Source organism: Tenrec ecaudatus, chromosome 7, assembly GCF_050624435.1.
Source record: "Tenrec ecaudatus isolate mTenEca1 chromosome 7, mTenEca1.hap1, whole genome shotgun sequence".
NCBI classification, from domain to species: domain Eukaryota; kingdom Metazoa; phylum Chordata; class Mammalia; order Afrosoricida; family Tenrecidae; genus Tenrec; species Tenrec ecaudatus.
Genome location: NC_134536.1, coordinates 32075185 through 32102527, shown reverse-complemented (window position 1 = coordinate 32102527; position 27343 = coordinate 32075185). Strand labels below are relative to the sequence as shown.

At 46.7% G+C, this 27343-nt stretch overlaps 1 protein-coding gene and 1 pseudogene across 1 annotated transcript; both read right to left on the bottom strand.

Annotated features, from left to right (window-relative positions):
• Positions 1–517: 517 nt before the first annotated feature.
• IL20RA (interleukin 20 receptor subunit alpha) lies at positions 518–26842 on the bottom strand. Its single transcript, XM_075553902.1, has 6 exons — positions 26685–26842; positions 12473–12651; positions 11620–11795; positions 10031–10175; positions 5468–5607; positions 518–2732 (listed from the first exon to the last, which is right to left on the bottom strand). Exons 1-6 carry the CDS (start codon positions 26759–26761, stop codon positions 1929–1931), a joined length of 1521 nt encoding a protein of 506 aa, XP_075410017.1. The 5' UTR covers positions 26762–26842; the 3' UTR covers positions 518–1928.
• Positions 16154–16931, bottom strand: LOC142453076 (outer kinetochore KNL1 complex subunit ZWINT pseudogene; annotated as a pseudogene).
• Positions 26843–27343: the final 501 nt, after the last annotated feature.

Genomic DNA, 27343 nt, shown 5'->3' with positions numbered 1-27343 from the left:
ATGACTCAGGAGGCTCGGTGCTCTCGTGGTTTCTCTTGGGTCTGCTTAACCACAGGTCAGAGGTCTCTTTCTATGGCAGAGAGATGAGGCTTCCTACTCTCACAAGGATTTTGACTCATTTAAAAGTTGTTTCTGTTTGAAATAGTTTATTCTTTCTTTTTGAGGTTTTTCTACGTTTTGGCCAGTCGTTGTTGTTTTATTTCTGTTTGTGTTTTGTATGGTTTTCTGTATATGAAATTCAGGACAGGTAGATCAAAAAGACAGTAACCAGATTGCTTATTGCCTAGCAGCATGGTAGGGGAGTTGGGGGGAAACGGGGAGCTCACAACGACAAGCACAAGAAAAAAAACGCTCTGCAATTGATTGTGGTGACGACTACACAGATCCTAATGTGACGGAACGGTTAAATTGTATGCTAAGCGAAGCAGGTGCTCATCAAGCTATTTAAAAACAAAACAGGCTCCCAGCCTCAACACCCCACAGCCGCACTCTGACTCTGCCCCATCAGGCTAGAATCAACTCAATGGCAGCGAGTTTGGCTTTTGATTTCCAAGCACATGACCGGACAGTTAATGGAGATGATAAGCACTGACTTGGCGCACGCCAGGTGCTAGGTATCGCTGTAAGGGTTTTATTTTTATATGTTTTTTCCATGCTCAAAGAGCCCTCAGGAGATCATCATGATGTCAGATAAAACAGCTCACAATGATGATAACAGTATCACTCACAGGCAGCAAAGTATGTAGGGTTGCTATGCTTAGTTCTCAGATAAGGACACTGAAGGTATAGTAGATGTACAATAAAGAGCTGGTGATTGAAATACATGAACGAACTATCGTCAATCATTTAATTTTCTTTTTGCCCTTAATAACTCATTCCTTTCTACCTCTGAGCCTCTTTTACCCTTCGTGTTAGCAATAGGAGTGGGCTTCCATTTGATGACAGTGAGGTTGGATTTGGGTTATAAATTTGCTCCTTGAAACCAGGCAGACTAATTACTCCAAAGACTGCGGACAGAACATGGATTAATATGATTATTCCTGACATCAAACCATTAGAACAGAAGCTGGTAGGCTTCATGGACAATCTCAAAAGCCCACGACTCCAGCCGCAGTCCAGCTCACCTGTCAGAGTTGTCTGCCTCCACCAAAAATATCCACGAGAGACCACAACGGCCCCCTGTCCTCCTGCAGGACCGTCAGTGGACTCAGAGTTCAAACAAGTGTGCACGGGAAACACGAAGCTGCTGTGCTTGAAGCTCAAAAGTGGCCGAGTACCAGCGATTCGATAGAGCTCCATCTCAGAGATGTAGAGGCATGGTGACGGCAAAATTTAATTTTTAAGCCAATGGCGAATCAAAGATGGAATGGCTATAGGAAGGCACTCAAGGAGCTGGAGTGTATGTGAGCACATCGCGTCTGCTAACCCAAGTTGGCCCACGGGGCATCAGTGGCAGATTCACGGTCAAAAAACAATCAACCAAACCAATGCCGGTGTCCGTTCCGGCTCATGGTGACTGCCTGTGTTTGCGTGTATCAGCCAGCTTCACAGGGTTTTCCATGGCTGATTTTTTCAGAAAGAGATCGCCAGATCTTTCCTCTATAAACATGGTAATCACCCAGAAAATAGCCGTCGAAAGGGGCTTGTTAGGAAAGAACAAGGGGGTGACAGAAAACCCATCCTAGGCAAATTCTGCATCCAGTGGGACCAGCATTTATTGCATCGACTGCTTACTCTGTCTAAAGCAATGAGTCGGCTCCCATCACGGTGAGAGGGACGCATGCCTGAACCAACCTCACGTAGGAGGCAGAACTGAGTAATCCTCTCCGAGGCCTGGAGATGTGAGTGAGGGGCCTTCCCACCATGGTCTTTCTTATTCCAGCACTCATCTGAGTCCACTCAGGCTCTGGCAAAGCGACACGTTGGCGTCAGTCTCCCATTTGTACAAATAATTCCCAATCCTCCAAAAACTGCGCGAGGTACGTTTCGTGATCTTCCAGTAGCTTGTCCGCAGCCTGCTCCTTACAGAACCTGGACAAAAGGCCCTCAGCACGGAGCTCCCCGCCCCCCGGACTCTCATCTCCCTCAGAGTCAGGTTCCAAGTCACAGAAGGAAGATAGACACAACCTGCCAGTCTGAGGGTCCCAGTCGACCACTGTCCTTGCAGGCTCCTCCTCTGCCCCCTCCTGGGCCTCCGTGAGCTCGCTTGTCCGAGGATCCACGTCTCCGAGCTGGGGAGCACATGAACAGAACCATGGCTGCGGGTCCATGTCTGCCAAATGGGCCTGCTGTTCCAAGAAGATGCCTTCCATGCGCATGTCCTCCTGCATCTTAAGCTCTTGGTCTTCGGGCGCCAGAGAAACGTCAGCCATTCGCACATTATATTCATATTCCACAACTGTTCCTACGGCCGTGGCTCTGGCTCTGCGGAGCGCCGCTGGCTGGGAGAGGGAAGAAGCATCCGTGTTCTCCTCCGAGCCATAGAGCGTTTCCATCAAGTGTGAAGCATACCCTAGATGTTTCACCTCCTCCTGCTCCTGCTCCTGCTCCTCCTGGGCTGCTCTGGCCTCAGTGTCCAGAAGGTCGGACAAGCCTCTGCTTGTTTCCGTTAAATGGAGATCCTTCTGGTTTCCCGGAGCCCCGTCCAGCACACTGACACTGATCAAGTTCATCACTATTTTTTCGGCAGGTGCGAAGAATCTCTTCTCGAACTCATTTCCATAGATGACAATCTGTCAAGAGAGCAGAGAAGGGTGTTCACCTTTTGACTTTAGAGACATTGGTGATAAGAGTTGTATGAGCCCCTAATAAAATGATAAAAAAAGAAACTATGAAAAAATATTCCACACACAAAAAATAGAGAGACATTGAAGGCAGTGGCTACAGCTACTCTTTCGAGATCCATGATATGGGATCAAACTGACCGAAACACTGAAGATGGGATCGGAAGTTTGGGGGGAGTTAAACTTTGCTTTTAGTCTGAAGAAAGCAGGCTCCGTGCCACGGGAGACGTGGCCAAGACGGAATGAGATGGTTTGTGAAATCACTTAGTTATTTCTGGTTTGCCCTGTACCTGCCCGTAAGCTGGGTTACCTGGGCACCCAGCCCTCTCTGAGCAGTGTTTCCTGAGGACGTGGAAGCGATGCCTATGAAAGTGTGATGCAAATGGGCGGTAAGTGCAGCAGCAGGGACGGCATTACCCGCCCCCCCCCCCCAACAGCATCACTCTAAATGCTCTGTAATTAGGCTAAAAAGGGAAATTCATCTGCCTGCTTAGACAGGGAACTCTAGAGCCTGTTGGGGAGCTGGTTTGAGACTAAAATCTTGGGGGGACGTGTAGAAGGTGCCTATTAAGCTAGAGCGTGTCCATTAGGAGTTATGTTCAGTCCTCCCAGCCTACTCTGAAATGTTGTTCCATTAAGCATTACAAAATATGACCTTCCGCATCGCCTCATTCATCTACAAAATTTTGAGTTGCAGAAAGACTCCCTTGGGAAATTCTCCCGTGAACCTGCTCTCTGTGCCCTGAGGAAGCTAACACCGGGGCTGAGATGCAGCCCCCAACTGAACTGGGAGGTACAGAGGTATATGTTGTTTCGGTGTCAACATATACTTCAATCATTCCCCAAACCCTGTTTTTTTTTAAACCCATTTTATTGGGGGCTCTTACAGCTCTTATCACAATCCATCCATCCATCCATTGTGTTAAGCACATTTGTACATATGTTGCCATCATCATTTTCTTTCTACTTGAGCCCTTGGTATCAGCTCATTCCACCCGGCCCCACCTCCTCCTTCCCTCATGAACCCTTGATAATTTATAAATTGTTATTTTTTTCATGTCTTACACTGACTGCTGTCTCCCTTCACCCACTTTTAAGTTGTCTGTCACCCTTGGAGGGGGTTGTATGTCAATCATTGTGATCAGTTCTCCCTTTCTCCCCTCTCCTTCTCTTTCCCTTCCTGGTATCGCTACTCTCATTATTGGTCCTGAGCGGTTTATCTGTCCTGGATTCCCTGTGTTTCCAGCTCCTATCTGTACCAGTGTACATCCTCTGGTCTAGCCAGATCTGTAAGGTAGAATTGGGATCATGATAGTGGGGATCGGGGGAAGCATTGAAGAACTAGAGGGAAGTTGTGTATTTCATCGGTGCTGTACTGCACCCTGACTGGCCTGTCTCTCCCTGTGACCTTCTGTGAGGCAAACTCTAATTTGTATTATTACAGTATGCCTGAACCAAACTTCAAACGCACTGTCATCAAGTAAGTACTGACTCATGGTGACCTGAAGGGACAGAGTAGACCTGCCCTAGTAGAAAGCCTCATCTTTCTCTTGTGGAGCGGCTGGTTGTTTTGAACTGCTAACTCTATGGTTAGCAGCCCAGCTTACAACCCACCCCACCACTAGGGCTCCTTAAAGTATGCTCAGTCCTTCCAAACCCTGCAGGAGATGCGCAGGAAGCCCTGGTTTAATCCTTGCTTCTTTCTTGCAGCTTTGTGAATGATGTGGTTTCTTTCCTTGTCTTTTTCTCCAGCCGAATCCGCGACTGTCTGCTTTCAGACTCTCATCTCCCCCCAAGCCAGGTGCCAGAGTCTCCTGACTACTGTTATTGCATCTAGACCGAAAAGATCCTTCGGCCATTGAGTCGATGCTGCCTCCCAGTGACCCTAACAGATGGGGCAGAACTGCCCCCTGAGTGTCTGACAGTGTCCCTCTGTACAGGAGCAGAATGCCCCATTTCTCTCCCCTGGTGTCTGGGCTGATACCCCCTAAGACTATCCCAGCCCGGCTATTGACTTAGATTTAACACACAGTACTGGCTATGAGACTCCCAACTTAAAAATCCTGCAGCAATTGCTACCAAGCCAACCGAATAAAGCCCAAGTTCTTTAAAATAAGGTCCCGGCCCAGCCCTGCTCTGCTCCCGTCTCATATCTCCGCTCCGACTCAGGGACCTCACAGTTGAGTCAATTGTGTGGTTTCTCCTGGAAGCCATGCTATTTCACCCACCCACCTCTGTCCCCGTTTCTTCCGCCAGCAGCTGAGTGCTCTATCTCACTCACCTTTTGTCACGAAGCCTTGGCATGGGAACTTCTCCTATGCCTCCTGTGGGGTCTCGGGGTTCTCCTGTGCACCCCCAGATTTCCCAGTTCACGCCTCTGTCTTAGCCCTTCACATAGTGCGCAGTTACATATGAACTGACGCCTACAGAAGGGCAGGGGCCTGGCATTATCTCAGTGGCCTCAGGACCTAGAAACATGCAGGCACATTTCATATAAAATCTCGATCAGAGCTAAGGCATCATGATCTTTGTTTCTGTCAGCGAGCTAATCCATTGCTGCTGTTTTTCTTTGTAATTCATCAGCTTTGCCTGCAGACGGAACGGCTTCTGTCTTAGACTCGTTTCCTAGGTCCTGCTGAAGATACCCTGTTTCAACCGTGACTGCTCTCCCACCCAGCACTCACCAGATTTTCTGGTCGTTTCTCGTTGCCAACGTGGACATATCTGTACATGGCATAGAACATCACAGAAAAAAGAAACACGGTGACAGATATGGGCAAAACATAGCAGAAGATGATTTTAGTCTTCAACTGCTGTGTCTGATCTGCGAAGAAATGAAACACAAGAAGTGAGGAGAGGCTGTGATTTGGAGTGGAGGGAAAACACTGCCGAAGACAAGAGATACCCGGCAACTCAGGGTTCTCGGCTGTGAGCCCAAGAGCTGGGTGACACGTTCTAAGGGGTCTCAGGAGTCTTTTCTGAAAGTAGATCACTTTCAGGAATCATCTGGACTCCCCTCCAACATCTACAGCAAAGGGTACAGTCATAGTCCAAGCCAGCAGCTACCCCAACATGAGAGTCATCGAACTTACAGACTGGCGGACAAGACAAGCCCTCTTGTGGAGTCTGCAGGAAGGTGCCCCACGACTCCATGCCACTCATGGGGTTCGATCCTCCTAAGACACTGGATGACATGACTGCTGGGGAGCATTTTTAGAGGATGTCCAGTGTGAGTAAAAGCCATTCCCACACTGGTTTGTTGGTGGAGCCGGAGGTTGCCAGGCAAGCGGCTGAGCGCCTCCCAGTAACTGCCTCCCAGACTCCAAGCAGGATGAAACCGCCTCTCCCCTGCGATCCTAGGCAAGGTCTGTGAGTAGCCCTGTGAATAGGCAGAGAACTTAAAGACTGGAGAGAGAAGTGTCCTGGAAGGTGAGGACATTCAGCAATAGCCGAGGGACAAGGTCTAGGGCTACACTCCAACTTCAGGCTCTTTTACCTTAAAGAATTCCTAAAGAATCAGTCCCAGGATGCCATGGTATGGTGCCCAGACACCCCCTGTCCCTACAGGGGCTGCAACTCCATCCAGTCCTCTGAATGCATTTCCTGGGCCCAAGACTGAGCTTGTTGCAGTTAACAAAGAGCTGCGACAGCAGTGGCTGAGGGCATCTAATGCACACGAGCACGTGTGTGCTGCAGTAAGCTAATGCACGCTACTTCTATTTTAAGACATGGGGGACTATGGAAAGCAGAGGTATCTTTTAAAGAATAGTCCGAAAAGGAGCAGTACTGATTATATACAAATGCAGGCCCTCCTCTCAGTGTCTTGTATGAGAGAGCCAGCTGCACCTGCTTCCCGGGAAGTATTGAATTTAAACGGTGCTTTCGTTCTGCCCAGGCCCCCTGGTGGCCCACTGGCATAGGGTTTGGCTGTGAACCACAGGGTGAGCTGTCTGAACCCACCAGCTGCTCCGTGGGAAAAAGATGGGCAGTTTGCTTCTGCCCGATCCCTGCTTCGGAAACCTTCGTTAAAATAGGCTCTTTGGGGCAGGGCGTTTGGATGGGCTTGGTTTTTCGTTTTGCCGAATGTGGAAATGATGTCCGGGGGAAATCCCTGCCTATCGTTTGGCCCCGGGCCAAGTGGACATTATCCTGAGCCCTTTCCCAGGAACAGAAGTGGCGTTTTCACTGTGCTTTGCTCTGCCTTTTGCTTGCTTGTTATTTAAGGAGACGACAGAATCATGACTGTCATGGGCTATACTGTACCTCCCTGTAAAGCTGTATTATAAATCCTAACCCCTCTGGTGAAGGAGCCCGGTAGAACAGTGGGTTAAGCATTGGGCTGCTAACCACAAGGTTGATTGTTCAAACCCACCAGCTTCTTCACTGGAGGAGGAGGAGTCTGCCTGCTCCCACGAAGGCTGACAGTCTTGGGAGCCCCATGGAGCAGTTCTCTCTCTCCTCTAGGATCACTGTGAGTTGGAATCAACTCGATGGCAGTGGGTGTAGCTGTGGTTTTAATCCCACTTGAGAATGGGCTTTCTTTGATCGCCATATCAGTGTAGGGAGACTTTTAGATGGATTCCCGTTGAGATCTGAACAAAACAGACGTAGACAGCGATGCACAGGGGAGGCCAGGCACCATGCCACAGGAAGAGCACCAAGGAGCAGAAGCTGAAGGACCAGGTCTGATTGCAGAGCCAACCAAGACAGAAAGGCTTCTCTAAGAACTGGGGCCTGCAGTCCAGACTTCCAGCCTCCTACATGGTGAGCGAATACATCTGTTTGAACACATCATTTGTGGTATTTATTTTGTAACCACGTCAGAAACCTCTGCAGAGCACAGTCACTGTACCCCAAGAACTCGTCAACAATCCACCGCTTCAGGAGACCGCATATGAGCAAGACCAATGGTGCTGAAGGAAGAAGTTCAAGCTGCATTGAAAGCTTTGGCCAAAACCAAGGCTGCAGGAATTGTTCAGATAGCGATTGAAATGATTCGACAAGCTGATGAAGCACGAGAAGCAGTCACTTGTCAGGAAATTTGGAAGAGAGCCATTTGAATTGAAAAATAGGCCAGTCTACATTCTAAAAGTAGTGTTAAGATTCATTGGGCTTCCCTGACCTAAGGAGTTCTGTTTTTCTAGAAAACGTGTGATTTTCAGACATCCTTTGCTTCCACACGGCTTCATTCTCTTTCTCTTTCCTTTTCCTTAGAACTCCGATGGATTTATGTCTCGTCTGCCTTACTCTAGTCGAGCTGACTCTTACACTTGCAATCTAACCGACATTTAGTACGGAAAAGAGAAATTTGTTTTTATTTCAGTACTGTATTTCATGTTTCTAATTTTTCCTTTAGCATCGTCTAAACTTTTTATTTTATGGACTTTTCACTTTAAGTATTTTATCTCAAGGGTCTATTTCATATCTACCTGAAGCCATATGATTTTATAGATTATACAGTCTCTTTCCCATTCTGTCTTTGTTCATTTATTTGCTACTTTTTTTTGCAAAACCCTGTTTTCTTTAAATATATTATTTATTTTCATGACTGATAAGCATAATACCCCAAATCTTTGTGAATCTAATTCTGTTACCTGCTACTTTAATTCAATGTGTATTTATTTGACACTGAAATGTTCAGTTTCCTTGGAACCCAGGCATTCCTGAGTCCTCAGTAAGAATAAAATGGCCATGGCAAAGTATAACAAACAACAAAACCCTCCGCAGAGGTAGAAAGACTTCACTTTACATACGTGATCACAATATTCCCTTGCTATTCTTCAGGATAAGACAAAAACAAACAAACCAAAAACCTCACTGCCATTGAGTTAGTACTGACTCAATGCAGTCAAGGCAGAACTGCCTTTGTGAGTTTCCACGACTGAAACTGTTTATAGGAGTAGAAAGCTCTGCCTCCCTCCCTTGGAGGATGCTGGTGGTTTCAAACATCAGACCTTGCAGACCACAGCCCAGTGTGTAAGCACCATGCCACTGGGGCTCCTCTCAGCTTCATCTTACAATGTGGGAGTGGTGCGGGGCGGAGGAGGGGGGAGGTAGGCAAGCCCATACCTATTCCACCATCCTTTGATGTAAACTGGAGACTGGGGATAATGGGTGTGACCATTCACCTCTAAACCAGCATGTTCGGAAGCAAGAATGGAAGGACAAGGGGTGAAAAGCCATTCATTGAAATCCATCTCTGTCTTTCCAGTCTCAAGTTTTGTGTCTGAGTTCCTGTCACCTAGGCCAGGAAAGACGTAAGTAAGCCCAGGCCATGCCCAGCCCCCTCAGCGTCCTAACAGGTACAGGAGCATCTCCAGCCACTTTGCCCCCTGCAGCCAAGGCCAGGCTAGGCGAGGAGACAGATGAAAAGGGAGAGAAGCAACTGTGAGTACAGGGGAACAGTTCAGGCCCAGCGGGTCCCAGGCCTCGCATATCCAGTCCGTGTGATCGGAGTCCAGCGCAGCAGCTGCAGTTTGCATTCCAGAGCAGGTGGGAGAGTCTGCTCTTACGTGCTTTTAGGATACTCTTGGATTTTAGCAATCTAATCGTCCGATGTTCTTAAAGACCCATGGATTTCTGCTGACTGGAGTGATGATCATTTTACAAAAGGGGGAAAAAAGATAATGTTTAGAAGTTCTTAACTATGATTTCCCATGGTCTGAGGGTTTCCTCTCTCTTTCTGTGTGTGTGTGTGTGTGTGTGTGTGTGTGAGAGAGAGAGAGAGAGAGAGAGAGAGAGAGAGAGAGAGAGAGAGAGAGAGAGAGAGGCAGCAACAGAGATGGAGAGAGGAGGTGAGGACACACCCTAACATTTCCTAAGGTGTCCCTGGGTGATGCAATGGGTGGAGCACCTGACTGTCGATGGATCACAGGGAAGGATGGGGTGAAAAGCCATTCATGGACATCCATCTCTGTCTTTCCAGTCTCGGGTTTTGTGTCTGGAGGTGCCTTCCAAGAAAGGCTTGGCAAATCTGCTTCCAAAGGTCACAGCCAGGAAAACTGCAGCTTATGTGGTCGACTGGAGTCGGGCTCGACGACTTGGCAACTGTGTTTTGTTTGGGTCTAACATTCCCCAGGCTCGCTGGCAGAGTCCCAGATGCACAAACCATTCCTGGTGGCGGCTGCTTGGGCCTTTGTGCAGACCTGCTTCTGTCAGATATGGATCTGCCAAGACCCGGTCTAGACTCTCCTACTTCCTTTCGGCAGACTTTCCTGCTCAGACCAGCGGAGGTTGTGAAGACTCACCTTTCAAAGTACTGACACACTGCTTCTCAGAGGGCAGAGGGAGACGCGGGGGGCCCGGGACCAGGGCCTCCACCTGCACGCAGTACAGGGTGTCCGGCTCCAGCCAGGGGACCACCAGTGAGCGATTGGCCACACACTGCCACCACTAGGGGAGAGGGGGGGGATGACAAACAGCCGTTAGCACCTCAGACTTTAGGGATCATCCCCAAGAAGCCAAAGTGTCTAGCATGGTTAGGTCACTTATGAAACCCGCAAGTCTCTTTTCAGGAACAGCTTTAAAATACACTTTTTCTTTAGCTCCGTTGTGTGCCTGGGAATGGAATGGGAGCGATTCTAAACACATGAACCAGGGAGAGCTGGAATGTGAGAGGACTGACTAGCTTTTCTGGGTCTTACAAAATCTCTTACCACCACGATAGCACTTGTTTTCTCTCAGTCTCTCTCTCTCTCTCTCTCTCTCTCTCTCTCTCTCTCTCTCTCTCTCTCTCTCTCTCTCTCTCTCTCTCTTTTTCTCTCTCTCTCCCTCCCTCTTGCTCTCTGTCACTCACTTGCTTTCTTGCCACTGGGTCCATGCTGACTCGTAGCCACTCTGTAGGACAGAGTAGAACCAGCCCTCTGGGTTTCTGAGACTGTACACCTGTACAGGAACAGACAGACCCATCTCTCTCCCTCAGAATGGCTAACGGGTTTAAATAGCCGCCTTGGAGGTGAGTACCCCAATGCTTCACCTGCTATACTACTAAGACTCCTTACCACTTGTTTCTCACTGCCACTGAGTCGATGCTGACTCATAGCAACCCTATAGGACAGGGCAGAACTGCCTCTGTGGGTTTCCAAGAGTGTAACTCTCTATGGGAGTAGAAAGCCTCCTTTTTCCCGTGAAGCTGCTGGTGGTTTTGAACTGCTGACCTTGCGGCTAGCAGCCCGATGAGTCCCCACTACATCACTAGGGCTCCTATCCCCAGTCTGTAAAAACAAAACAAAGCGAAAAACCCCAAACTCACTGCCACGGAGTCAGTGCTGACTCACAGCGACTTCCCTGTGGGGGGTCCAGACTATAACCATTCACAGGAGTAGAAAGCCTGGTGTCTTGCCCTCCGAGCTGCTGGAGGTTTCTAACTGCCAACCACGAGGGTCGGAGACCAACTCGTGAGCACTACACCTCCGCAGCTCCTGTCACTTGTGTTGGTGAGCGATATTTGAGTCTTCCTTCTCTGACGGGATTCTGCTTGGGCAGTGCTAGGCAGCAGCATATCGGTGACCCTGCTGCTTGAACTCGGTCCTCCCTTTTTCGAACTGCCAGGTCATTGGCAAGGTGGAGCCTCGTGAAAGGAAGCGGGCAGTCGGCTCCGCTCCAGCAGCCGCACTGCACTGCGCTCCCAGAGCTTCCGTAGAGAACTTCCGAGGTAGTCTTTCTCATCCTCTGCACAGGAGTGTCACCTGGAGCTCGTCGGACGCCCCTTTTGAGTGACACATCTTCCCAGGTTCACATGCTAAGCATCACAGCCCAGGAGCTGCTTGCCCAGTGTGGGTTACAGAGGGTGACACATATGACGAAGACGGGCTGCCCCGGCCGGCTCCAGGCTTACCATTCTGTGGGATTGGGGGCTGTACACGGACACGTTGTACACCAGCGCCGGGTACACCTGCTGCATGGACACGGCACCTTCCTCCGGAGTTCTCCTCCACTTCTCGGAAGCTGTCAGAACCACGGAAATGGACTTCTCACCAGCAGTCAGGGCAACAGCCGGTGGGCCAATCTGCGCTGATGGGGCAGGGAGGACACACGCAGTCATTTCATGTTCAAGTGTGAAAATCAGCCTTAGGTAATCTTGTGAGTCAATGATGATGTCATCCCACCGAGGTCCAAGTCCCCGGACCCTCCCCTTCAGGTGAGATGCCGGAGGTGGACACAGGCTATGCCAGATCTTGAAACCATCACTGCACCCACTCTGACATGCGGAGCATTAGGATACAAAGCCAAGCCTTAGATTGCTTAGTGTCTCATCACACGGATACCCAGCGATGGCCGTGATAACACTCCGTGGGCTTGAAAAGCTGGCGGTCACAAACAGGGCTAGGACTTTACAGGTATAAAAGCCAAGCATCCACAAATCAAGAGCCGCTAACGAGCCCTGGTGGCATAATGGGTTATACATGAAACTGCTAACCAGCAGGTCAGAGGTTCAAACCCAGCAGTCGCTCTGTGGGAGAAAGAAGAGACTGTCTGCTCCCCTAGAGATTCAAAGGTTTGGAAACCCAAAGGGGCAGTGCTCTCCTGTCCTATAGAATTGCTGAGTAGGATGGACTGGATGGCAGTGGTTTGGTCTTTTGGTGGTAAAGGCCTTGGGGATGTGATGAAATGATCGAGAAGAGGAACCAGCCAGCTTTGACCACAAAGGGGCGGGCGGCCCATGGAAAACCCTCAATTGTTTGACTTACTTTCCAAGTATGGGTAGAAGCGTCCAGTTTCCGTCCATTTGGAACAATTTGCTTTGCTACTGGCCTTAACCCTGGCATAATATTGGTGGTCCTGGTCGGAGGTTTCAGCCGAGAGGTCACAGTGCGTCCTGTTGGTCGTCCTGCACTCGGGTTGATCTAGCCATTTCTTCTGGCCGTATCTGTGAAGGCAGAAATTATGAATTAACAAACAGGTGCCCCTTATACCTTACCCATTAAAGAAATGTAAGAAAAGCCAGTCATTATGTAAAACTGAATGGAGCTTAAGAACTTCTGTTTTGCAAAACAAAAGTGCCTGTCATTGAGATTAAAGGGAAACAAAGAAATGTCTCTTTTTGCCGCTGGCAATTTTGTTCATTAGCTGTCAGGAACATGAGTCAGTTTCTGTAAGCACCTTCCTCTTCTGTGAGTTATTATGCGGCAGCACATTGGAAACATCTACTTTATTGTCTCAGAGTAAAGATATTGCATTTTAGGTGATTAATTCTTCTGGCAGTTATATACGTTTTTAGTCCATCATGAATGTTAAAGGTCACTTTGATGGGTACTTTTAAGAAAAGCTCATCTTGATTTTTTTTTTTCGTCTTGGGGGGAGCGATTGCTTTGGCAATCACATAAATTGTAAGCTCTCCTAGGCGTCACAAGTTCCGGGGGAAAGTTCACTAGGTTGATGCATGCACCCAAGTCTACATTTTCAAGAGTGATGGTGATGGTGTTACTGACTAGGGTGGTTATATCTATTATCCCTTCCCTGTGTTCAAGACACAACACCCATGCCACACAGGGAGAGGTAAGTCCGAAGGAGAGAGGGTTAACTTTGCAGCAGAGAGGGGCTAAATGGCAGGCAGTGAAGTAGGGGCAGTGCCAAGTTACAGTATAGAGTTTATGCAGCTGAGAATTTGAGAACTTTATTTGAATGTGGTTATCAGATGCATTTATTTTAATGGATACTTAACTGATGAGTACTGGTCTACTCTTCTAGACTAGAGCAAATCTTTCTGTTCATTGCAGTTTGTTATAAAGTGTAATGAGTTAGAGGATCTTCTCCATGGTTTTTAGCCTAGGCTCCTCCTAGGCCAAAGAGTTATGTAAAAAAAAATCTCCAGCGGCGTTTACAAATAATTAGAGCAAGAAGGGAATTGAGTTAAGTCCAAACTGCAAGAAGGGAATTGAGTTAAGTCCTGTGCTGTAGGGGCTATTGTCAGATGCTTTATATTCAGTCATTGTCCTCACAAGGAGCTCAAGGAGGTGGGTGCTCTTACAGTCACTGTCCATCTTATCACCATCACCAACCCCCACTGCCCACTGGCAGTAGAGGAGTCTGAAAGGGTCTGTGGAGGCCAAAGGAGAACCGTGTTAGGAAGTTGGAAGCAAATGCAAGGGTGTCGAGGGGACAAGATCAGAGGCATGTTTTAGAAAGCTAACTCTGGTGACGGTGTGGAGAATGTTCGCGAGACATGTGAGGAGTGGCAGGCTGAGGAGTGAGTCTTGGGGAGGATATTGTGGAGGTCCAGATGGAAGATATACTATGAGCGTAGTAGCTGTAGAACTCCTAAGGTCGGGACAAACGTAAGAAAGACTAGAACTTGAGTGTATGTGAGAGACTGGGGAACCCCTGGATGGAACAAAAATGATTAATGCACTCGGCTACCAACAGAGGGACCTCAGAAGGGTCTGGGTAATCTGGTGATCTATTTCTGAAGAATCAGCCATTGAAAATCCAATGAAACACAGTTCTACTGTGACCCACCTGGGGTGGCCATGAGTTGGAATCAACTTGATGGCAATGGAACTGGTTCAGAGCTCAAGAAAATGAAGATGTTAAGGACCGTGACCGTGATTGCTGTTATATACACAGCCCTCAATCCAGTCGATGCCTGGATGGACAAGCAGGCTGAACAGGCATAGGCGTGAGAGTGGGAGCATGCCGAGTACACAGATACAGAGAATCGACAGAGGCTGTCTGTCTATGTGAATTCACTTTTGCTGCTAACATGTCCATGAAGGCGGTTGCGCACGCAGGGGGCAAAGTTCTGAATGGTTTTTAGGCATGACCAAACACCTTGAAGGAACAAGTTGCGGGGCCGAATCAGGACTGTAGTCTTGGGAGATCCCAAGGTCAACTGGCATCACAGTTCGACATCCTATGCTGGGGCATGGTGAGCAGGGTCTCGATAGCTCATGAGCAGCCATCTGGGGCACAACTGTTGGTGGCTTCCCATCCACCAGAAAGAAGAGTGATAAAAACACAGCAACACGTGGAAACCATTGGATCAATGGACCAGTGTGCTAGGTGAGGAACCGTGTGTGCAACCTTGAGATCAGAGGAGCTGGATGTTTTCTAGGAACAGGAAACATTTACCAGGCGCTTAGGGTGTGCTGGGATAGGTCTTAGGACCGATTAGCTTGATCTTACTCAATGATCGCAACAACTCTAAAAGGTAGGTGCCTTTTGAAATGGATTTTCAGTCCATTTTCCAGATGTGGAAACTAAGGGATAAAGAGGTTCAGGTTCACATGCTTATTAAAGAGCTTATCTGGGATTTGAACCAAGTTTCCCTGATGCCAAAGCGTGTGGTCTCAGTACTGTACTGTCATTTTGAGCACTCAGTGTATTTGCAGTTATAATTTACACAATTGTAAACGTGATTATCTTCTACTTGAAAGTGCACTTCACTCAAAGGTTTGGAAATATAATCTGTAACCTTCTCCGGGTTGTGCAGCTTGGTTGAGTCTGGCTCTGAACTCAGGGCTGTCGAGCACACACTTGAACTGGGTGCTCTCAGCAGTGAAATCCACTGCCCTGGGTGCCCACACAATGTTCACATGCACAGACATGCACGAGTGCCTACCAGGTAAGCGTCTTTTAAAGTAGGCTTTAAAAAAGGAGTTGCACAATCTACATTATGCAATGCAGGCTAGGCCTAATCACTTTACGTCTCTGAGCCACTGAAGGGCAGAGCAAATGTTTTGCTCTCTGGCATGGAAGAGGCGGGGAGGACTGCGGCTGAGCCATGTCCCTCGCAGTGACATCTCTCCTGAGAAACTCCAGGAACACGACACTGACACCGTGGCTCTAGGTAAAGGCCATTGTGAATGGCAGCTGAAGGCGTTCATGGGGTTTAGTAGTTAGAATTCTTTCTGTGTGTGTGTGGGGGGGGGGGGTTAAAAAAATTTTTAAAGGACTTTAACCTTTTTATAAACAGAGGCTTTGTTTCCCACTTAAATAATCAAAATGTTCATTGAAGTGCAGTCACGAGAGGAAAAGAATTACCTCTCCCAAACATCTGGCCAACGGGAGTCTGGTAGCGGGCTATCCCGCTTCGCAAGCAGGAGGGGCATGAGGTGCTGAGTAGACAGAGCAAACATACGTGGCTTTAATACACATGTTCAACTTGGTTTGAACGTTCATCTTAAAAAAGTTGAAGTGGAAAAAAGTTTAAATTTTAAAACTGAAATGAAAGAAGATTCTGAAGTTCAGATGTTTTGTCACCACAAGAGGTACTGTTTTTTTGTTTGTTTTTTTTTTTGAGAGAGATCCAGCATTTTTAATCGATATAGTAAAGACCTATCCGGGTCACACTCAGAAGTTAATGCTGTCATCAAGTTCAAAGATTGTGCGGTTTAGCTTCCAATTTGCCTCCTAGCCACCTGTCTTATCTGTCATTCCCCTGAGAGGGTCACCCCATTCCCTCCCAGGCTGACCCCGTGGTTTTGATCCTTGGGCCAAGTCCGTTCCTGAGGTTTGTCTTCAGAAATATGGTGGACAGACAACTTCTGAGGTGGCTGCCGGTCTGCCTCTGCCTCGGGGAGCAGCATCTTATTCTGTAGGCTGTACAGTAGCTGGAGGAAGACCTGGAGTCTGTGCAGCTTGACCCGGTCCTGCTCAGCCGGACCCATCAAGCTTCCGAGGTCCTGATACAGCCGTCCAACCTCCTGCTGAGTTTCTTTCTGCCCATCTCTTATTTCTGCCACATGCTGCGCATGCTGCTCCTGCCGCGTGGCCACTGCTGCTGGGCTGCCCTTTGCTTCTCTGTGGTCACTTGCTTCTTGGCCTGGAGCCGCTCAAGGGCCTCCTGCAGCTGGACCTGCTTCAGCCGGGCCTCCTCCATCAGAGGCAGGGCCTGCCTCAGACCACTTGGGACAGGTGGCCCTCAGCTCTTTCCACTGCTCCCTGGCTTCTGTTGCCATTTTGGGGCTCTTATCTTCTGAAGCTAGACCCTGCGCAGTGTCCTCATTCACCATGAAACTGCAGGAAGTCCACTACCTGCAGCTGGCTACACAGATGCTTGTCCTTCTTCTGAGAGTCCATCACAAACTCAGCCAACTTCTGAGCCGGCAGCTCTGCCTCTTCCTGCAAGCCTGCAGGCTCCAGGACGATACTCAATTTGGCCAAGGCCTTTAAGACCTCTGTCTCCATTTCAGCCGCTGCCGCCTCCATTCTTCCCGGGTTCTGGCTCACACACACGTCCCTTTAAGGCAACCTGAGAGGTACTGATTCTTAACTGATCTTTTCAATTAGGAAAATGGTTTCTGCAAACTATTGAGAGTTCAGTGATACAAACAACGATACATTTCCTATTTTGGATCCTATGGAAAGGCCTCCCATATGAAAATGAACACACTTGCCTTTCTAATTTTTTTAGACAATTATTTAAGTTAAACAATGTACACATAGAGCTCTAGAACAACAGGTTTTATCACTGATGACTCTGTGCCTTTGTTCTGCCGTTAGATGGTCAGCGCAACCCATCACTCCTGTCCGTTTCTTGTATCGTGATGGCCTGCATGTTGCTGTGAAGCCGGAAGCTGCGCCACCAGTATTTCAAATACCAGTTGGGTCAACTGAGTTTCCAAACCAAGACAACCCAGAAGAAAGGCCTGGCAACTTCCATTTGAAAAGTTTGGCCGGTGGGAGGCTTACGAGTAGCAGCACCACACTGTCAGGGAGAATGCTGGAAGAGGAGTCCCTTTGGTTGAAAAGTGCTTAAACTACAACTGGGAAAGAACTTCCCCTCAAAGTCTAGACGACCTTTGTGACAGGTTCTCTGTGCCAACATGGCTCCCATAGGAACATGTGGGTGGAGTTTGGCCTGTCAATCAGGTCGCACTTGATTGGAGGGCAAAGGAGACAAATGGCTTTCCGAATGGGGCTTCTTCCTTTTTCTTCCTGGAGGTGGCCACACTCTCTGCTTTCAACTTCCTGTTGAGGAGCCACGCTGAGACCTGAGGGAGCCCTGGAGATGATGCATCCACTGCCACTGGATCTACAAAACTTTGCACCCACTGGCTGATGATGTGCTCTGCTTCATTGCATGTGGCTCTGTGAGTCTGAGGAGGGATTTATAGACTAGCATTGGACTTATGGACGAGATCAGACTTATGGACTTGATCTGGTCTGGGCTGGGGTGTTTGTTTCATAGGTAATTGCTCATTGATATTATATATATATATATCCCGGGATTTTGTTTCTCTAGTCAACCAGTCTAACACAACCTTAATGATGTGGATGGAAAAAGCTGTAGGGACCTTCATTTGTTGATGGTGCATGACTCAAAATGAGAAGAAAAAGCTACAAGTGACAATTAATAATTAGAACATCGATGTATAATTCTAGGAATACTGGAAGTCATCAACAATGAAATGCAACATATAAAGATTGATATCCTAAGCATAAATGAGCTTCAATGGACTCATAGTGGCCATTTTGAACCCGACAATCTTATGGTCTACTCTATCAGGATGACAAAATTGAAGAGGAATGGCATTGAATTCCTTATCAGGAATATTTCAAGATCTACCCTGAAGAACAACTCTGTCAGTAATAGGATAATATCCAACAAAACAGAGTGGTAAACACGATTACTATTAAAATGTTTGTACACATCACTAAGGCCAAAGGTAAAGAAATTGAAGATTTCTAACAACTTCTGCAATCTGACATTAACCAAATAATCAATCGAGATACCTAGATAACTGCTAGTACAGTGGTTCGAGACCTGTGGGTTGAGACCCCTGTGGGAGTTGAACGACTCTTTCACAGGGGTCACCTGATTCACAACAGTAGCAAAATTACAGTGATGAAGTAGCAATGAAAATAATGTTATGCTTGTGGGTCATCACAACACGAGGAACTGTATTAAAGGGTCGCGGTGTTAGGAAGATTGAAAACCACTGTATTAGTGACTGGAATGCCAACGATGGAAATTTTTAAAAAAAGGATAATAACTGGAAAGCAGGAAAAGCATGGCCTCACTGATATAAAGCTGGATACTGCTTGGATTTTTGTTAAGGTCAATGACTTATTCATTCAAACACCATTTTTCAACAACATACATGGAGACTACACACACAGACCTTGCATGATCTAATCCACAGGAATAAAACTGACTACATCTGTGGAAATAGACAATTAAGCAGCTCAACATCATGACTTAGAATCAGGCCAGGGACAACAGCAGAATAGGTGATCAGCTACCTACATGTGAGTTCAGGTTGAAGCTGAAGAGAATTAAAGCAAGTCTGTGAGAGCCAAAATTGGACCTTGAGTATCTCCCACCTGAATTTAGAAACTATGTCAAAAACAGATGTGACACAGAGAACACTAAGGACAAAAGACCAGATGAGCTGGGACATGACAGGATACCACACGGAAATAAACCAAAACATTATTTAAAAGACAAGAAAGAAAGAAAAGAGCAAAATGGATGTCAAAAAAAGCATCCTTGGCCTTGAACCTAAAGTAGCTAAACCGAAGGAAGAAATGATGCATAAAAGAGCTCAACAGAAGATCTGAAAAGGCAGGCTGGGAAGACAAAGCATAAATGACGCAATGGGAAAGGATTTGGAATTAGGAAACCTACGCGTTTGGCTTTTAAATGAAAGAAATGAAGATGGAATTTGACCCTTGAATTACAATGTTCTTCACAGGAAAGACCAATCTCTGGACAGGGCCGTCATGCTTGATAAAGCAGAGGGACTGTGGAAAAGGGATCGTGGCAGTGTTGACACAACAAGCATAAACCTAGGCAAGACTGTGATGCAGATGCAGATACAGGTCTAGGCTGTGTTTTGTTCTGTTGCTAATAGAGTTGTTAGGAAAGGAATTAATTTGGACCAGTATCAGACCTAATAACAACAATGTATTTTATCATCTTGCTACAACTTGGAAATCGCTAATTAATGGTCAGCTCCATCTCTTTGTCAGCTGGCTCTTGTTTGTCATCGATACCCTACCTACTTGAGAATCACGTCTCCTGAATTGAATTGGATAAGTAGGGATGGTGAGAGTATGCCACCGTGATGCACGCCTTTCCTGATTTTCAACCAGGCAGCATTCCCTCGAGCCGTTCTCACAACCGCCTCTTTACCCATGGACAAATTCCACACGGGCATAATAAAGTGTTCTGGAATTCCCAGCCTTCGCAAAGTTAACCAGAGTTGGTTGTGATCCACTTTTACTGGTGCTCACTTTAACCTTCCCTTTTCAGTCACTATGGGTAGCGCCTGTGTTAGCTTTTGGGTGGTTCCTCTTCGAATAGGGCCGGTTGTCTGTTGATTATTAGGCAAATGGCCACAGGCATTGTTGTGACTCAACGTGACCCTGTGTACAAAGAATGCAGCACTGCCCGTCGCTGTGCCAGCCTCACAACGGGGCTTATGTTCAGCCCATGGATGCAGCCACTATGTCAAGTTGTCTCGTTGAAGGCATTCCGTTTTCACTGCTCTGCTCCTTTACGAAACATGATGTCTTTTTCCGGGGAAGAGTCTCTCCTGACAACATGTCCAAAGTGCACATGAGAGGAAGTCTCAACATCCTTGCTGTGACGGTCAGATGATGAGGTCACAGTTGGGTGCTGTGTTCTTGGGCATGCGTCCTTTTTCTAAGCTAGGACCCTAAAGCCCACTGTGTCTCTCTCTCCTTCCTCGTCTTCCTGCTTGATGGCCACCCTGAGAACAGCCGGAGACCGGTCATGTTTCCACCGGCCTTGGATCCACACAGTTCTGCACCCACCGGCCTGTGGGCTTTGTGTATCCTGCATCTTTGCATGTGGCTGCATGAGCCTCAGAAGAGGGACTTATGGACTAGCATCAGACTTATGGACTTGAGTCAGGTTGGGATGTTTTCTTGATATATAATTACTTCTTCATATAAAACTCTTTCTTTTTTTATTTAAAGACCATTTTATTGGGGGCTCTTACAACAATCAATCCATACATTAACTGTATTGAGCATATTTGTTCATATGTTGCCATCATTATTTTCTAAACATTTACTTTCTATTTGAGCCCTTGGTATCACCTCCTCTTTTTCCCCCTCCTTCACCCCATGCCACCCTCATGACCCCTTGATAAATGATAAATTATTATTATTTTCATAGCTTACACTGACTGCTACCCGCCTTCCCCCCCAGTTTCTGTTGTTCCTCTCCCGGGGGTGTGTGGTACGTGAGAATGTGATTGGTTCCCCCTTCCTCTTCCCACTTTCCCTCTAGCCTTCTGGTATCAGTACTCCCATTTCTGTTGCTGAGGGGTTTACTTAACCTGGATTCCGTGTGTTGGGAGCTCTTATCTGTACCAGTGCACGTGCTCTGTTCTAGCCCACAGTGAAAGGCAGGGCTGGGGTCATGATAGTGAGGGGTGAGGACACCTCAAGGAATCAGAGGAATATTGTGTGTTTCATCAGAGTTATCCTGGCCCTGGTTGACTTGCCCCTTCCTTGCTCTGACCCCCCTCCCTCCACGTTCTCAACAATATGCTTTTGTTTTTTTTGCTTGCTTTGGGTCTTCTGATGCATGTTACCTAATCCTGTCGACACCTCATGATTGCACAGGCCAGTGTGCTTCTTCCATGTGGGCTTGTTGCTTCTCAGCTAGATGGCCATTTGTTTAACCTCAAGCCCTTAAGACCCCGATGTTGTATCTTCTGATAGCCGGGCACCATCAGCTTTCTTCACCACATTTTCTATGCACCCATTTTGTCTTCAGTGATCGTGCCGAGAGAGCGGGTGAGCATCACAGAAAAGCATAAATGAAAATGAACAAAATGTCTTTGTGAAGCTCTTTCTTCTACATATCTGGGTGTCATTGGATCTATTTCTCTAGTCCACTTGCTTCTAAAGGGAAACTGACTGTGGTAGCAATGAATTGTACCATTCTACTTGACGTGATTGAAATATGGAGTGATATGTAAAGCAGCGGGACTGACGGTTCTGGAGGGAGTTGAGAGGAGGGGGCAGGGGAAGGGAGTGGTGAGCAAACAACACCATGGACAGGGGAACAACTAGGGAATTCAAATCAACAATGAGGAAGACATAGAGATCCTGGGGGTGTTGGCACAATAGCAATTTGCTCCAACAAATTTTGAGAGGAATTACTAAGAAGCAGAAGAAGGGTGAGCATGCTGGTGAGGCAGGAGAAAGGTAAAAGAAAACAGAGGAAAGACCCAGGAAGCACAGCTAAAGTTTGAGGTATAAGCATGGGTGTGTATATATGTAAATATATTAATTCATAAAAATAGAGGTATTGACTTATGTACATGTATTTATATAGCAATAGACTGAGGGAGTGGACAGACGTTGTGCCTTTGCCCATACCCTCTCTCAATACAAGAACCCTTTATTCTAACAAACTGGCAGTCTGTGATGCTCACTCTCCTGGCACAATCAAAATGGGTGCACAAGCAAATGTGGTGAAGAAAGCTGATGGTGGCTGGCTATCAAAAGACTTAGTGTCTGGGGTCTTAAAGGCTTGAGGTTAAACAAGCAGCCATCTAGCAGAGAAGTAACAAGCCCACATTTAAGAAACACAAGAGCCTGTGCAATCATGAGGTGTCGACATGATTAGGTAACATGCATCAGAAGACTCCAAACAAACAAACAAACAAAAGCATATTGTTGAGAATGTGGGGGGAGGGGTCAGAGCAGAGACGCAAAACCCATCTGTGGACAATGGGCAGTGCCCTCACAGAAGGATCACAAGGAAGGGATGAGTCAACCAGGGCACAGCATAACTCTGATGAAACACACAATATGCCTCTGGTTCCTTGAGGTTTCCTGACCCCTCACTATCATGACCACAGTCCCGCCTTTCACTGCAGGCTAGACAGGAGCATGTGCACAGGTACAAATAAGAGATAATAGCTCACGACATACAGAATCCAGGAATGGGAATGGGAGTAGTGATACCATGAGGCTAGGGGGAAGGTGTGGGGAGGAGGGGAAGAAGGGGAAACCATTTGCAATGATCGACACATAACCACATCCCCTCCTGCCCTCAGGGGAATGAACAACAGAAGCCACGGGGGAAGGGAGACAGCGGTTGCTGTAAGATATAAAAACAATAATAATGTACAATTTATCAAGGGATCATGAGGGTTGGGGTTTAGGGAGGGAAAAAAGAAGAGCTGATACCAAGGGCTCAATAGAAAATAAATGTTTAGAAAATAATGATGGCAACATATGTACGAATAAGCTTGAAACAATTGATGTATGTATTGTTATAAGAGCCCCCAGTAACGTGATCTTTTAATAATTTTTTTAAAAACCCAACTAATAAAAAAGTTATATTTTCCTTGAGAATAACCTTATGGATTTTGGAGAGTAACAATTCTTTCTTTCAAATTGATTGAATTCAATAAAAGTGTTTAAAATATGTTACTTAAAATAATAATAAACTACAGAGCATTCTGGCTGTACTTCTCCCAAGACTGACGTGTTTGCTCTGTTGGCAGCCCATGGCACTTTCAGTCCTCTTCGCCAGCACCGTGATTGAAATGCATTGATCCTTCTTCAGTCCTGTTTATTCAATGTTCACCTTCCACACGCGTATGAAGCATTTGAAATTACATATACAACAGTTTGGGTCAGAAATACCTTCGTCTCAAAGTAACCTCTTTGCTTTTCAATACTTTTTAAAAATCATTTTATTGGGAGCTCATCCAACTCTTGTCACATTCCATCCATCCATCCATCCATTGTGTCAAGCACATTTGTACATTTGTTGCCGTCATCATTCTCAAAATATTTGTTTGCTACTTGAGCCCTTGGTATCAGCTCATTTTTTTTCCTCCCTCCCCACTCCCCTCTCATGAACCCTTGATAATTTATAAATTATCATTATTTTGTCATGTCTTACACTGTCCGACGTTTCCCTTCACACACTTTTCTGTTGTCTGTCATCCAGGGAGGGGGTTATATGTAGATCCTTGTAACTGGTTCCCCCTTTCCACCCACCTTCCTTTAAAGAGGTCTGATGGGGCAGATTTACTCTCCGCAATCAATACATCCTTTGGTCTCTTGACTGCTGCTTTAATGAACACTGATGTGGATCTCAGCAAGCCATAATCCTTGATCACTTCTACCTTATCTCCATTTTGTGATGTTACCTACTGGTCCCACTTGTGAAGATTATTATTTTTTTTAATTGCCTGTAATCCTTATTGAAGGCTGAACTCCTTGATCCTCAGCAAGGGCTTCAAGTCCTCCTCACTCTCAGCAAGCAAGGTTGTGTCATCTGCACGTCACAGGTTGTTAATAAGCCTTCCTCCAATCGAATCTTTTCTTTTTCATCATATAATCCAGCTTCTCGGATGATTCGCTCAGCATAAAGATTGACTAAGTATGGTTAGAGGATATAACCCTGGCACATACCTTTCCTGACCCTGAACTGTGCAGGATGGCCTTGTTCTGTTCACAAAACTGCCTCACGATCCACGTACAAGTTCCAAATGAACACAATGTAGTGTTCTGGGATTCTCATACTTCCCAAGGCTGCCTGTAGTTTATTATGATCCACACAGTGGAATGTCACATGTCAATATAGCACGAGTAAACATGTTTCTAGTATTCACTGTTGTCAGCCAAGATCCATCTGACATCAGCAACAGTATGCCTTGTTCCACGTCCTCTTCTGAATCTGACCTGAATCTCTGGCAGCTCCTGCTCAATGTACTGCTGCAAGTGGTGTTGGATGATCTTTAGCAAAATTGTACTTGCATGTGGTACCAGTGATGTTGTTTCATGATTGAGCGTTCTGTTGACTCACGATCTTTGGAATGAGTAGAAATGTGAACCTCTTCCAGTCAGTTTCCAAGTAGCTGTCTTACAAGTTTCCTGACAGAGTTGAGTGACGGCTTCCTGTACTCTCTTGGCCGGTTGAAACATTCCATTGATAGTCTGTCAATCTCTGGAGCCATGTTTTTGGCTAATGTTTCAGTGCAGCTTGAACTTGCTCCTTTGGTACCATTGGTTCTTGTTAATATATTACCCCTGGAAAGGCTATAGGGTAGGGATCAGGTAATGAGCTTTTGCTCTCGACAGTTGTTGTTTGTGTTTTTGTAAATACCCTCCTATCGAAAGTCTCATTCAGTTGGCCTGGAAGTTTGCCTGCCTTTGGGTTTTCTTGGAGTGCAGGAGGCTGGTATGGCTCATAACACATCCACCAGGGCACCCATGAGCTGTCTAGCCGGGACTACCTCCTTCCCCCCTGCGTACATCTCACGCTAGGCTTCTCTCTGGCATCTCTGTAGGCATCTACAATCAAGTCGTCACTTCATCCTGATTTTTCTTTCAGCTCCTCCTTGTCTGACACTGTGGTGCTCCAGGGGAAGAGTCCTTCAATTCCTAGTGGCGTATAATCCTTACATTACCAGATCCTCGTATTACTGGGTGCATCTTCCCTGGTTTGTGAAATGGGTACTTGCTCCTGTTCTCGCGAGGGGCTGTTGAATCGCCTGACTTACAGGAGCCTCATGGACAAGAGGAGGAAACAGCGCCCAGCCCTGTGTCATCTTCACAAGAGATGCTATGTTGGAGTCCATGGTTGCAGCCACTTTGTCAAGCCATCTCCTCCAGAGCCTTCCTCTCTTCCAGAGTCTTCCTCTTTCCCATCGACCCTCTGCTTTACATGATGTCCTTCTCCAGGAACTGATCTCTCTTGATAAGCTGTCTCCAGGAGGTGGGATGAAATCTTTCTACCCTCCATTTTAAAGAACTGTACTTCTCCAAGGCAGATCTGTTTAGTATTCTGATGCTCCGCGGTACTTTCCATGTCCTTCTCCAGCATCACAATTCAAAGGCATCAATTCTTCCTCAGTTTCCCTATTCTCACTGTTGTTTTCTTTCTACTGTCAAAGTTTGAGCAGGTGTACATTTGTGTTATTCCCGTTGTCATTTTCCTTAAGACCATTTGACATGCATGCTTCACAGGTTGAGATCGAAGGTTGTGGCCACTTCCTTTGCATCTTTGAAGACGGACATTGCCTAGATGCTTTGCATCCTTGTTTGCTTGCAATGAGTTTTGAGAAGAAGGTGACAAGAAGAAATGCCCGTTCTCTGCTGTTTTTACTTTTTATTTTTTTGAGAGAGTGAGTGAGAGAGTGAGTGAGTGAGTGAGAGAGTGAGTGAGACAGTGAGAGAGTGAGAAAGTAAGTGAGTGAGTGAATGAGTGAGTGAGTGAATGAGAGAATGAATGAGAGAGTGAGTGAGTGAGTGAATGAGAGAATGAGTGAGTGACAGAGTGAGTGAGAGTGAGAGAGTGAGTGAGACAGTGAGAGAGTGAGTGAGTGAGTGAATGAGAGAGTGAGTGACAGAGTGAGTGAGCGAGTGAGTGAGACAGTGAGAGAGTGAGAAAGTAAGTGAGTGAGTGAATGAGTGAGTGAGTGAATGAGAGAATGAGAGAATGAATGAGAGAGTGAATGAGAGAGTGAGTGAGTGAGTGAATGAGAGAATGAGTGAGTGACAGAGTGAGTGAAAGTGAGAGAGTGAGTGAATGAGAGAGTGAGTGACAGAGTGAGTGAGTGAGAGAGTGAGTGAGTGAGACAGTGAGTGAGTCCTCTGCTGTTTTTAAAAGGAGCATCTAGCTTCTTAGAATTCTGCATCATTTCACTAAGCCCAAGAATGACTGCAGTTCTACTAAGCTTAGAAGTTTCCTAGATGATGAATTCTCTTGTTTGCTCATCCACAGCACAATGAGTCTAGTGCTTTCTGTTCGTTAAATAAGTTCTCCTTGCCTGAGGGCCAAGGGCTTCTTTTGCCACAAAGAAATGCCTTTCCTAATTTAGTCTAAAATTTAAAACTTTCCATTAGGAAACCTCAAACACTGATTTCATACCATGGATGGCTTATTTTTGTGTCAATTGTAGATGTCTGAGTCTTATGTGTATCAAATGGCCAACAGGAAAAGAAGCAACTTACATGAAGTACTGCACGGTGTAAAGAACTTCAACTCCTGTTAGGCCTTCTGGTGGATCCCAATGTAGGACATTCTTCATGTTTATGGATGAGAAGGTGATATTTGTAGGTTTAGGTAAACCGCCCGAGACACAGGTAACTGAAAAGGGAGCAGAGAGGATGGGACATGTCAGTGGAGGAGGTAAAGGGAACCGTTGTCCCTGTGGTCGCTAGTCTCCAGCAGTGGGTCCCAGTGAATCAAGCCTTCCTGGTGTCCACACCTTGTATATTATCTAGGGCTCACTTCATCCTGGGACTTAGCCTGAAAAAGCACTGGTAACTTCCACTTTTGGAAATACAGAGCTGCATGTAAGAAGCTGAGCCATTGCGCTTGAAAGGCAATGTGAATCAGACTGTGTGGAGGAGAGACTGAGCTGCCCCAGTGCCCAGGATGGGCTCAGCCTTCCAACCGAGGGACCAGGATGAAGTCATTGTGGACATGCCGGCTCCTATGCCTTTGACTGCAGCTATAGGAGAGAGTCTGAGTAAGACCAACAAAGGAACCATTCTGTAGCACCCTCAGCAACCCCAGAATTATAAAAACAAAGTTCACTCCAGTAGGTTTTAGGACAGTTTGTTATAGAACAACAGATAATGGACATTATCCCTTTGTTAGACATAAA